This window comes from Oryzias latipes, chromosome 21, assembly GCF_002234675.1.
Source record: "Oryzias latipes chromosome 21, ASM223467v1".
Classification (NCBI taxonomy): Eukaryota; Metazoa; Chordata; class Actinopteri; order Beloniformes; family Adrianichthyidae; genus Oryzias; species Oryzias latipes.
Genome location: NC_019879.2, coordinates 12,943,334 through 12,956,562, shown reverse-complemented (window position 1 = coordinate 12,956,562; position 13,229 = coordinate 12,943,334). Strand labels below are relative to the sequence as shown.

The window sequence follows — 13,229 nt, the reverse complement described above, 5'->3', positions numbered from 1 at the left end:
GGTGACTTAATACATATATGTTTAATTTAATACATCCAGTAAAAAGACCTACAGGTGCAACTGTAAAAACATATTGTATTAAAAACTAAGAATTGTGGTTTTACCTGTTAATTGTTGAGCTTCATTTGTGAATCAAATCACTACTCAAGTAACAATACACGGCCCTAATAGGCTTTTTCATTTTGGCTAAAAACTCCATAATCCAAATAAAAAAATATATAGTTGGGTTGGGACATCAAAAGCGACTTGTACGTGAAATACAGTTGTTGTGCTTGAAGTTCTGATCGAATCATGAAATTTTTCAGATGGAATAACTTTCATTTCTAAGAAAAAAATTAGAATGTCAAGTTTCACACGAAAGTTCTCTCTTCCTGGCCACACTGATCAATTAATTGATTCTACAAATTTGATGCAACAGATCCTTAATTTACTAAAGGCAAGGTTGGTTTTACTGTTTCCTGAACCATCCAAACTGTTTTCAGCTGTGCTATAATGATTGCGTAAAGGTTTTCTAATCATGGATAAAGATCTGTTAAATATCATCAGTTTGCCTTCTTTACCAATAGAACACTAGAGTGATAGTTGCTGAAAATGGGCCTCTAGTCACCTATGTAGATAATGCACCAAAAACATTACATTTGCTAATAGAAGTCTTTTTTGTAATCATTTAACACATTCATAATGTATAGAGCAGGGGTCTCAAACTTGCGGCCCCCAAGATGATATTTTGCAGCCCCCGCCTTAATATGAAAGTTTAATGTTAATGCGTCCCGCCAGTTTGTATGAATGACACTTTTTCAGTGCTGTGCGCGGAGCTGACAAACCAACCAATCACAGTGGAGTATATGACTCTTTGGGGCGTGACATTGACCGGGCTTGAAAGCAGGGGAACATTTAAGGCAGGACACCTGACAGCCCCCTCCCCGGACCACATAAAGGAGTTTCTTACTTTCCTTTTTAGAACATATTTTTTCACTCTTAATTTTCTAAATACATGCAGTCAGTGCTGAACTTTTCTCTGGGCCGCACAGACCCGGAGGAGAGTTAACGTTATGGTTAGGGTTAGGTGCGCGGGAGATTGGCCAGCTGAGGAGAATAAATGTCCATCACTTGCATGCGTGACAGTTAACGGGGCTTTAACATTAAACATGTGCGAGCGACAACATGTAGTCTTAGACACACTAAAAATACGTGTGGAAAATGCAACTATTGACATGAACCAGCGCCTCGCCTGTATCGTTAGCGAGACTAGGCTGGGGGGATGATGATGAAGTCGAAGCTGCAGCGAGACTAAAGGAGAACAGGAAGCTGGAGTTGTCCTTAACATTCAATTTAGTTGTAATATGCCTCTCTAATATGGTCCCGCCCCTTTCTGGTGATAATTTTGTGATGATTGACAGGTAATGTTGGAGCAAAAACAAAAACATACGTCACACACCAGGTGATCTGCGCAGCGTTTCGTCCACCTGGGTGATCTCAAACACACTAATAGTGCATCTTGACTGCACAAATTTGGTGTCGCCAGCATAAATTCCCATCTGTTTCTGAGCCTCTCTCTGATCTCCGGTATCGGTAACGATTGTTCTGATCTCCAATGAACAGCACCCGTTCTTTTAGGAACCACGGTTTGAATTCCGTTTAAAAATATAAAATATAGGAATATGGATGAGCGGCTGCACTACAATAAGTTGTGACCAGCGTTTACATGTGCAAAAAGGCATAAGAAAGAAAATCCAAAAATGGTTACTGAATTTTGTTTCTCCTTTACTGATCTGGACATCTTCAATTCGTCCCTGGAGCTCACCTCAGTTCCTGTGTGCCTCAAGTCCTCCATCATCGTGCCGGTGCCAAAAAAATCATCTGTCTCATGCCTCAATGATTACTGGACGGTCGCTCTGACACCAGTGATCATGAAGTGCTTTGAGAGGATCATCCTGAACCACATCAAGGACATCATCCCTGCTACTCTGGACAGTCACCAGTTCGCTTACAGGGAGAACCGATCGACAGAGGACGCAGTCTCATTAGCCCTGCATGCCACCCTGTCCCACCTGGAGCATCCTGACACCTATGTCAGGATGTTATTTGTGGACTTCAGTTCAGCCTTCAACACGGTGATGCCGGACAAGCTGACACTGAAGCTCCACAACCTGGGTCTGCCTGCCCCCCTGTGCCTCTGGATCAAAGACTTTCGTGTATGCCAGCTCTATTTTGCAGTAGTGAGACTGCACCTTGTTCTCTTCTTTATTAAGTGTGTAATGATCCCACACTTTAGACAATTTCTACCGTTTATTTATAGATCTATTCTCCGCCATCGCGCCAACTAAATTCAAAAGGTCCGTGTGAATAAACGGTCCGTGTGACACAATCAAATCCCTGCGCCGCGTGTATAGTGCGCGTCATAGGAACTTAACGAGACTTCGAGGCAGAGTTTTTGCCTCGAGGAGTTTTTGTAATCGAGTAACTCGAGTAACTCTAGGAATTGTTTCAGGCCTATTGTGCACTGCAGAATGATAATAAAAGATTCTGATTTATGGTTTAAAGAGTAAACTTAAAAAAAAAAATTCATTCAACACAGACTCAAAATTGGGAGCACATACTCTGACTTCTCCTCCTTAAATTTCAATAAGTCCAAGTACAGTCCAGATTTACTGACAATCATCTTTAAGCCACACTGAGGGTCTCAGCTATTTGGGAGGAAGTGCTGCCAAGTGTCCAGTAGTAAGAAGAAGGCAAGAGAAGCCGTGTTCAGAAGAACCCATTGATGGAGGTTACATAATTGTAGAATTGGAGACTTCTTTTGGGTTTAACAGCTATAATTCAACAGTGTTAACTGAACTGTGTTAATGAGGAAATTTAAATAGGAAAACAGATATAGAAGACTGAATAAACAGAAATGTATTACTGATTTATTTACCTATTGATTTTTTATTGACGTATTTTATTTGAAGGAGAGTTTTATAAGAATATGTTGTACAGAAACAGTTAATAATAGTGTATAGTTAATAGTACAGTACATGTTCCATACAAATTTATTGGCTCTCAGACACTCACAAGTTGCGTGTGTGTGTGCGTTGAATTTGCAGCCCTCTCTCAGCTAGACCCTGCCTTCAGTGGCCCCCAGGTAAATTGAGTTTGAAACCCTCTAAAGTTATCTTCAAATAAATGCTTTTTGCTTTTCTTTTAAAAATATGAACATTTCTAAAATTGTGTGTTGAAATTCATACATAACTACCACTCAATGACATCAGTATTTGCCAGTCACCTATATTATCGCGAAGATGCGAACGCTCGGAAAATACATAACATGGTATCTTTATTGAAAAATGGTTTTGCATTTCATTCAAATATATAACCATTTCTAAGTGGTACAAAACTTTTGAGCAGTAGTGTATGTTAGTTTTCTTATGGTTTGTAAACTTTTCTTGTTTTTTTGTCCCTTTTTACGTTTTACTGACAATGATCCCAACCGCGACTCTGTCTGACACAATCCCCTAGCACTATGGCGTTTCATCGCTGCCATAAATTGAACGAGCGCAAAGACAACTGAGCGAGTGTATACAGGAACTGAGTTCGAAGTAAGATTGGGCCTAAAAAAATCCAGCCCGACCCGACCCAGGCCCGCGGGCATTAAAGCCCAACCCAGCCCGAACCCGACCAATTATCTTGATTTGCAGGCCCGAGCTCGAAGCAAACCCGAAATTTCAATTCATCCCATGGTATTTTTGGCAGAAAAAACGCAAGATTTGTTAAGGTTAAAATAATCTACATATTTTTATGATCATGATAAATGCATTTGCACAACAAAATAACGCTGGAACCCAGAATAAGAGGCCAGACAAAGAGAGTGAAAGAGAGATCTTGATGTGCACTCGCTTAATTACGCGGAGAAATACTGCAGCTGCGCTTCCTGTTTAGTAGTAGTTATATAGCAATAACCTTACAGCTCCATCTCTTTTTTAACCAAATTATTTTTTTATAAAAAGTATTCCTTAGTCTAGTATCCACACATTGTTTTAGTCTACATTTTTATAAACTGTTGCCTTCAGCGTCAGGCTTCGGACCGTAGTCGGAAACCGCTCTTATGATCTCCAGTCCGGTCGGGACTTAAACGGTAACAAATTCAGCGGGACACCGTTGCTCCGGAACAGGCCTGTAGCCGTTTATTTTCTTTTCTGTTACAGCACAATGTCTCCAATCACCTTCTCAATCAAACGGACACATGCAGCAGAACAGCCCCTCCTTTTTCCCTCTCCCGCTCATTTCTCCTCTCGTGCGCCTGCGTCATCCCTGAGCGCCCCAAGGCAACGGCTCTTTCCGTCGCTGCGTCACCTCCCTGATGACCGCAGTCACACCAAAGAAACACAGCAACAAAGGGGGGACAAGCTAAGCTGCTAACAAAACGTATATTTATTAGAAAAGTCAGTGAGAGAGAAGCCCGGCCCAACCCGACCCGAACGTAATGATGGTCATTTTAGTCCCCGACCCGCATTTCTGGTTGATCCGATTGGTCGAAATTTGCATGTCAAATCCGGCAAGGCAGCAGGGCGGAACTTTCATTTTTTAGAGCAGGGGGGGGCTGACAGGCGGCTCTTGAGCTGCATGATGATCTCTGCCTTTGATCATATTTTCTATATACACCACACTTTCACGACCATAAGGGGCACTCAAAAGTATTAAATTTTCTCCAAAATGTATAGAGCGGCCCTAATGTGTTGTTGTGTGACTTTGGTAAAGAGGACCTAGGAGAGAACAGCATGAGAACAGTGGGAGAGAGGTGAGGACGTGAAATAAGACCCCCCCCCCCCCCAGTACAACGGTGCAGATATGTGCATAATGCGGAACAACTTCGTTTTGGAAACCCTGGAAATGCAAAGAGACACAAAGATGAAAGGGAACCTGGCCTGTTCATTTCAAATACAGAAGACGAGGACTTTGATGGATTTTTGGATGCTGATTGATGACTGAAAAAAATATATATAAACTCAGTTTTGCTCCCGCTGCCTTTTAAAAAAAACTCACTAGCATGCATGTTTTACCGGTATGTTTTAATGTTAAAAACAGAAAAAAATCCAGTGCTGCTGTATTGTAAGTAGAGGAGTGTGTTACGGGAAATAATATGGATTTAAACTGCACTTGTTACCGTTTGAATCCACATTACAGCCGCCGCCTCTTTTCTATTAAAGCATCTAAAAAAAGTCCCGCCCTGCTGCCTCGCTGCATTTGACATGCAAATTTTGGCCAATTAGATCCACCAGAAGGGTTACCGCCCCCAAGAGATAAACACACCCCATGAACATCGCCCCCAACGGGTACCCGAGCTGCTGGGTAGCTCGGTTGGTAAGGTAAGAGGAAACCGGGGTTCGATTCCCGGAGGGGAATGCCCAGCAATGGCGAGGGTTTGGGCAAGACGCCACTACCTACCGCATGAATGTGCATGAATGATTGATCCTGGTGATGGTCAGAGGAGCCGTAGGCGCGAATTGGCAGCAACGCCTCTACCATCACCGAGTATGAATGAAGAGTGAATGGACACATTGTAAGCGCTTTGAGCCTCTCTTGACCGCAACTCCTGCTGCTTATATACCCACATATACCTTGAAGAAGATGGAGACCTAGACCTTAGAGATATATGATTTATTATTCATCCGAGAAATGGTGGTTACATTTGTCTTGCGTTTGATATTTATCCAAAAGCTTTTGTGCAGTGAGTGAGAAAACGAAAATGCTATCCCCTCTTTGCATTTTGTCACAGAAAAAGTGGAATTAAATAAGAAAATTAAAAAGTTACATTGTGAAAATAAAAATTAAGCATTTCTGTTAATCCATTTTAACTGTCACATTAGATATTTCTAATTGAATTTTGCTACACATTTACCAGAGAACTTTATGAAAATGAAATGTCAAAAACCATTTTCTATGTCATTTTTATTAAGTGACAGAATGAGCGGTGTTGAGGAAGAAAAAGAAAAACCCATTTGCCGGATTGATTTTTTCATTTTATTTTTGAGTCAACGCACCCAGCTTTATTGTAAAAAGAAAAAAGCATTTCCAGTATTAACTTTTATTTTATAATATGAGACACATGCTTCCATAGGTTTTTGATTTCAAGATTTTATCCCCTGCATCTTTCTCCTCATTTGAACTGAGCTGCTTTGAGCTACGGCAGGCAGACCCAATATTATGCGCTGTCGTGTACAGGCCACCTAAGCCCAACATGAACTTTATTGAAGAATTTTCAAACTTCTTGGCCCATTGCTGACTCAATATAACAAACTGTTGGTTGTTGGGGACCTGAATGTACATGTTTGTTGCCCTTTGAAGCCAATGGTGAAAGACTTTCAAAACTTAGTCGAGGCTTTTAATTTAACACAGCATGTCACTGCTCCCACTCACATACGTGTACATACTTTGGACCTTGTGCTATCATATGGTTGTCCGGTGGATAATGTCTCGATGGGTGCCAATGTATTATCAGACCACAGCCCTGTTATGTTTGCTTTTAATAAGAACCATAATGTGAAAGTCTCGGGTCCCGTTCGTCTGAGTCGCTCCATTAGGACTGAGACCGCTTCTACTTTCCCTCCTCTCTTCAATGCATCAATGCTGTCTCACGATTGTCCTCATGCAGTCAGAGGCACAGAAGAGTTGATGAATTCTTTTATTTCAACCTGCAGCAAAGTCTTAGACTCCGTTGCTCCATTAAAAGCCACTTGCCAGAAACTGAAGCAGGAGCCATGGCTCAATGAAATTACGCGGGGCGCTCGGGGTCTGTGCCGAAGAGCAGAGCGTAAATGGAAACAGGATCACCTGCAGGTCTCGCATGATATTCTTAAAGACAGTTTGAGGAAATACCAAGATACCGTTAAGGCCGAAAAAACAAAGTATTTATCTGGCTTGGTTTTAGAAAATGTAAATAAACCCCACATTCTTTTTAAAACTATTGGTTCTGTTTTTAACCCCAATCCATCTTCCACTCTACAGATGACAAATGAAACGTGTGAATGTTTTTTATTTTTTTTTAACAACAAGGTAGCTGCTATTAGGGCAAATGTGTCCCCATGCATTTCCTTCTTAAAATCTGCTCTGGTGCAGGACTCTGTTGGTATTACCCGATTTAAGTCGGTGTCGGTGTCTGAATTGACTGGGATTGTTAATAAGTTATAAGCAACATCTTCTCCCTTGGATCCAGTGGGAGAGTGGGAGAGAAGTGATCCAGTGCCACTTCGCTTTTTTAAACAGGTTTGGGCCACTCTTAGCACTTAAGTCACAGAGATCATCAATAGCATGTCATCAGGTCTTGTCCCAACCTTCTGCAAAAAAGCTGTTGTTGAACCTTTACTTAAAAAGCCGGGTCTGGATCCAACATGCTTGGCCAACTATCGACCAATTTCAAAGCTGCCATTGGTGTCTAAAATCTTGGAAAAGTGTGTAATGGCACAGCTACAACCTTTTTTGGATGATAGTGGGATTTTAGACACTTTTAGTCAGGCTACAAGGCATTTCATAGCACAGAGTCTGCTCTTTTGAAAGTTTTTAATGATCTTTATTTAATCACCGACTCTGGTAGTTCTGCTATTTTAGTACTTTTAGACTTGACTGCTGCTTTTGACACAGTGGATCACACAACTCTTTTAAACCACCTTGAATATTGTGTGGGTGATAGAGGAACTGCCCTGAACTGGTTTAAATCTTACCTGTCAGGGCGGTCCTTTAAGGTAAGGCTGGGGGACTCCACTTCTTCCTCTACTCCATTACTTTCTCCAGGGTTTAATTTTAGGACCTGTACTCTTTTCTTTATACCTGCTTCCTTTAGCTGAAATTTTTAAGAAACATGGCTTGTCATATCATTTTTATGCAGATGACTGCCAACTGTACATGCTCATTGTTAAAAATAATGGAGCAGCCCCCTGACGCCCTTACTTAACTGTCTGGGGGACGTCAAAGATTGGTTGGCCCAGAACTTTTTAAAACTTAATGAGGAGAAAACACAGGTCATAATATTTGGACCCGAAGCCAATCTTGACTTGGAGCCCATTCATCATCATGTGAGGCCCACAGTCACCAACCTTGGCGTCATCACGGACAGTGATTTTAAATTTGATTAACAGATAAATGGCGTTTTAAAATCAAGTTTTTATCATTTGCGGCTTTTATCTAAAGTTAACCCTTTTTATCTTTTAATATTTTTGAGCAGGTCATGCACGCTTTTATCTCTTCACGACTGGACTACTGCAATGCACTTTACATTGGGGTTTCTCATAAGGCACTTTCCCGACTGCAGTTAGTCCAGAACTCTGCTGCACGACTTTTAACAGGAACCAAAAAATATGAACACATCACACCTATTCTTGCGTCTTTGCACTGGCTCCCTGTTAATTTTAGGATTAATTTTAAAATTGTATTGTTTGTTTTTAAAGCTCTACATGGACTGGCTCCAAAATACATCTCTGACCTCATTCAGATTTATAAACCAGCTCATGCTCTGAGGTCAGAGGGCCAGCTCCAGCTTGTGGAGCCCATGATGAGGCTCAAAACTAGGGGAGACAGAGCGTTCTATGTTGTCTGCCCTAAGCTGTAGAACGCTCTGCATGTCAGAACAGCGCCCTCTGTGGAGTGTTTTAAATCACGTCTTAAAACGCTCTCTAGCTTTTAACACCGCATGAGTTGTGTGGTCCTCTGTGTTTTTACTGTATTTTTATCCATATTTATCTGTGTTTTTATCTGTATTATTTTTTTTATCTATATTTATCTGTTTTTATCTTGTTTTTACCTTGTTTTTATTTTTATCCATTTTACTGGTGTAATTTGTTTTTAATTTGTTTGGCAATCTTTTGTCTGGTTTTTGTCACTGTACAGCACTTTGGAATCTGCCTGTTTGAGAAATGTGCTATATAAATAAAGTGGATTGGATTGGATTTAGAGGAATACTCAGAAAAGCATGAATGGATCAAAATTAAACATTATGATACACTTAAAAGCTCAAAAAAACCATTTTCCACGGTATCGGCCCTTTAAAAAGCTTTTTCTTTTATTTCTCCATCTACTATTCAGACAAAAATGACAGTTTTAAATTTACAAAACTGTCTTTTTTGTGAATAAAAATAGATCAGAAGTCTCCGCCCACTAAGGGACTCACAGGAAGCTATAATATGAATCTAAGAACAGCATGAGGTAACAATTGGAGAAAATTTGCCCCAGATATTGAATGGAAGAAATTTGGGACTTTGTCCTCCAAATATTTTATTTCAAATAAACCCCGGGATGTTTACTTTAAACTTCTTCACAGATGCTACCCAGCCAAATCCTCACTACACATAGACATTGATAAAAACTGCTCCTTCTGTAAATAGACACTGAAACAATTATGCATCTATTCTGGAAATGCCCCCTAACAGCAACTTTTTGGAAAGACTTTACCTCTTTTTTTTTATAAAAAAAAATTGATTTGGTATACAAGGATATATTATTTGGTTTTTATAATGTTAATAATTCACTAATAGGGGAACACTATTTAATTAACCTTTTATTAATACTAGCCAAATTCCATATTCATAAATGCAAATTTTCTGAAAAAAAAGAACCCTCATTCAAACTTTTTATGATTGAGTTAAGCCAATATATCAGAACAATAAAATATTCTTCCAACCCCAAAGCTTTAAGAACCTTTGACACCCTGGAATTTTTTAAATGTACAGAATAGCAACATACTGCTTTTACTGCTCTTGTTTATAACTTTTTTTCTCCTTTGCTCTTTATGTTCCCCTGGCACATTTTGTTACTCTTTTTTAATCTGTGTACTTAAAAACTGACTTGATTTTGTATCCTATACATCTTCAATAAAGTTTTGAAGAAAAAAAAGAACAGCATGATGATGAACCAACAACAAACAATAGGTTTGTTTCTGCATTAAAGGAAAAGAAAACAGCAACTAAAGCAGTTAAAGAAGACGAGATCAAACCACAGCCTGTAACTACTGGATGATAAACGCTTTAATTATTAAAGAAATAACTGTTTTATTTGATGTTTATAACTTTGCTGTTGGCATGATTTAAAAATAGCTTAGCTCACTGAAAACTCACGCGAACATGGTTTTGAATCATCTGCAAACCTGACGGTTATTTATTCTGCGTTCCTGCGGTAGAAATGAACTTACGGAGAGTTTGAAGTCTCGTCTGTGGATCCGCGATGATTTCCAGCAGTCTGCTCTGACGATGGAGCTCCTCCTCACACTGAACGCAGCTTTCTTCGAGGTTTTGGATGATTTTTTCAGCAGCATCAGTGACCATGTTGTTGATAACGTCTTCTGGAGGCGGAACGGAAGACATTCTTGACACAACGGCTCCGACATTCACCAAAACGAAGACGAAAAAACACCGCCAACCTCTTCTGAACACTCAAGTCGCTACCCGATTTGAAATGGCCACTCCATCTATCGACGCATGCGCGAATATTACGTCACGTCCGTTTATTACTTTCTGTAATTGAATAAGTTTGGAATGATGACATTAGTTATTGCGGCTGATGTTCTATTTGATTCCTTGGTGTTGTGTTTTGTACTTTATTATTATGTTCAATAAAGCTGGGGAAAAAAATCCTGTATTCATTTACAAACAAAATAGGTAAAGACAAGGCAAGAAGACAAGGCAACAATTCAAAATAACAACGTTTTAATATATTTTGAAAAATTACTCAAGTTTTCTTGTATTTATTTGAAATGCGTTTAAGACACTTAATCAGAAAAATAAATCTAAAATAAATAAACAAAGGGAATGTGTTTACATAAATGAATGAAGTGTTTGCACAAAATAATGACGAGATTGATTACATCAGAAACTTCCGGTTCCAGAATTTCCATAAAGAAGAGAATGTCAGGTAAAGAAAAAGAGGGAATATTAAAAACTTTGAGTGACAAACAACCATATATTTTTATCTGGTTGCAACTATAAAAGAGATGTTCAGTTTCAGATGAACATATAATGCATGGTTCGGAATGAAATTTAAATCTTGTATGTAAAAAATCTCCAAGAGGGTATTTTAAAATGCATTTCCCGTTTGGGTGCAAGTGGGTATTTAGTGTATAAAGAAAGGATCTATTATTTGTACTAAAGATGCAGAAAATGTTTTGTTTAACCCTTGTGCTATCTTAGATGACCCCACCCTGACATTGACAGTGTTATTCCTACCATGACAAAGGTGGATAAAGGTGGAAATATTTCATGTAATCCATGGACACCAGTGAAGATCACAAATCATTGAAGAAAAAAGGTTCAGCGCACTGTCTAGTGGGTCTAGATGACCCAACTCCCAACGTTAAAGTGCCGAGGATAGCACAAGGGTTACAGGTTAGAGTTACTAATTTATTGTTGCAATTTTTCATCTTTTATGGGGATGTTGTCAATGGTCAACTCTGGGAAGTGTGGTTTGATTGCATTGTAATGTAAGATATTTTTAAAAAGATTAACTAAAGGTTTGGGAATTGCTTTACAGACTATTTTATTATGAATCTGTTGTTCCATAAAACAGTATTTGGGGGAGAAGTTTTGGGTAAAAAGCATCTTCCCAAATTTGAATGCTTGCTTGTAAAAGTTTGACAGTTTCAATGGTATTTTTGACAGATTGTAATCACATTTCAACAAAAACTCTAGTCCCCGGACCCTCTCAAAATGTTTGTTTGGGATATGATACCACATAGATTGAGGCTGAGAGATACATACACTTTTAACCAGTTATTTTTAGATACTACAATATTTGATTCCATGTCTAAAGCCTTTATAGCCATCTTCATCATCTCTGACCACTTTTGATTTTTCCTAAAAAGTGTGTTTTATTTTTGAAAATAAACTTAAAGATAATAGAATTAGACAACTTGATAGTTTTTGGGGATGTATAAGTGGCAGGGATACGCAAATCTTAAAAAACCTTCTGTTTTAGATAATAAAATGCGCCAAAAATATTGATAAGTCACGTCCCAACCACTCATTAAATGTTTTCTGGAGTGTTTTTAGTCTGGGAGTAATATTTACACTCTCTTTCGTTACCATGTTTTGTTATCAGACAGATATTTCATGTCACTTTTCACGGGTATGTTTTCAATATTACTTTGAGTGCAGGTATGTATAGGCAAGACTTCACACTTGAGATTTCGAGTAAGGCTAGATGCTCTTGAAAAAGAAATGCTTTTATTAATAGTGATGATGATAATAATAATAATAATAAAAATAATAGGTACCATGTTTTTATCTTAAATAAAGCTGTGTCATCAGTGCCAGAGTGGTGAGGTTAAGGCCCAGAACTACAAAACTTTAAGGATCCGCTGGGGAGTATACCAGTTGCTCCATCAGCAGAAGCCTTTGTTATTGAAATGTTTAAATAAAATGATCTAAAACCAAGAAAATAAACAATGATGACGTAAGACAACACATTTGAAGACAACGCATCAGGAATATTGTCAAGTTTAATTCTAAAAACACAAGACAGTATTAAAAAAGAAAACAAGAGCCAGATACGATTTATTGCTAGGAGAGCTATACAGACAGCCCTTCTGCTCCAAACTGCTCTCCCAAGGGTTTCTGCCCCTTCCTTGCACTTTTATATAGAATCAGGTTGCCCTTGTTACATGGTGAGTAAAATAACTGTAGGTCCTAAGGTAGTTGTCAATATACTCTTTAAATGTCTTCTGTAGTCACAGGAAGTTCTGTCTTTCATGAATAAATCAACTCACATTCCAGACACTCTTTTCCTTTCTGGTGAAGTGATCAGTTCTATGAAATGGCACACAAATCCCAACACAAACAACTTTAATTAAGACTAACAGAACATAGAAAACTGTCTTAAAAACAGCAGTTAGAATGATAAAGAACATATATACTTACAAGAAAGGTGAATGGATGATGGTTGTCCATGTGACGTCCTGGCCTGCACTCCAAAGCACCAGTATGCATGCAATGAAAAAAAAGACAAACTCACAAATAGATTGAAAGTACACGCAGTCATGCAAAAAAGATAAAAGTAAATTTCTATAAAACCCAAATAAAATCCACTGGCGACTGATCTACAGGAAACTGATAAAATCTTGGAGTATAGCTGGCACACTTAACTTTGGAAGGGGTGAAGCACTTTTCACTCTCTCACACCTCTCACACTGGTGTCCTTCATTATGGAAGCATTTCTGTAGCAGATAAAAAATCAAACTAAATACCAAAAATACTTTTTCATTTTCAAAATGA

General features: G+C 38.8%; 1 protein-coding gene across 4 annotated transcripts in view; it reads right to left on the bottom strand.

Moving 5' to 3' along the window:
• LOC110017416 (gastrula zinc finger protein XlCGF57.1-like) overlaps nucleotides 1-13,229 on the bottom strand; it is a 151,379-nt gene that overhangs the window by 4,287 nt on the left and 133,863 nt on the right. The window contains exons 6-7 of one of the 4 annotated variants that reach the window (XM_023950484.1): nucleotides 12,876-13,171; nucleotides 10,157-10,303 (exon numbers count right to left, since the gene is read on the bottom strand). In XM_023950484.1, coding sequence (XP_023806252.1) covers nucleotides 10,157-10,303; nucleotides 12,876-12,996 — 268 coding nt within the window. In that variant the 5' untranslated portion in view covers nucleotides 12,997-13,171. Of the gene's footprint in view, nucleotides 1-10,156; nucleotides 10,468-12,875; nucleotides 13,172-13,229 lie in introns of those variants that run through there. The other 3 variants (XM_023950486.1, XM_023950487.1, XM_023950485.1) reach the window with 3 other exon arrangements.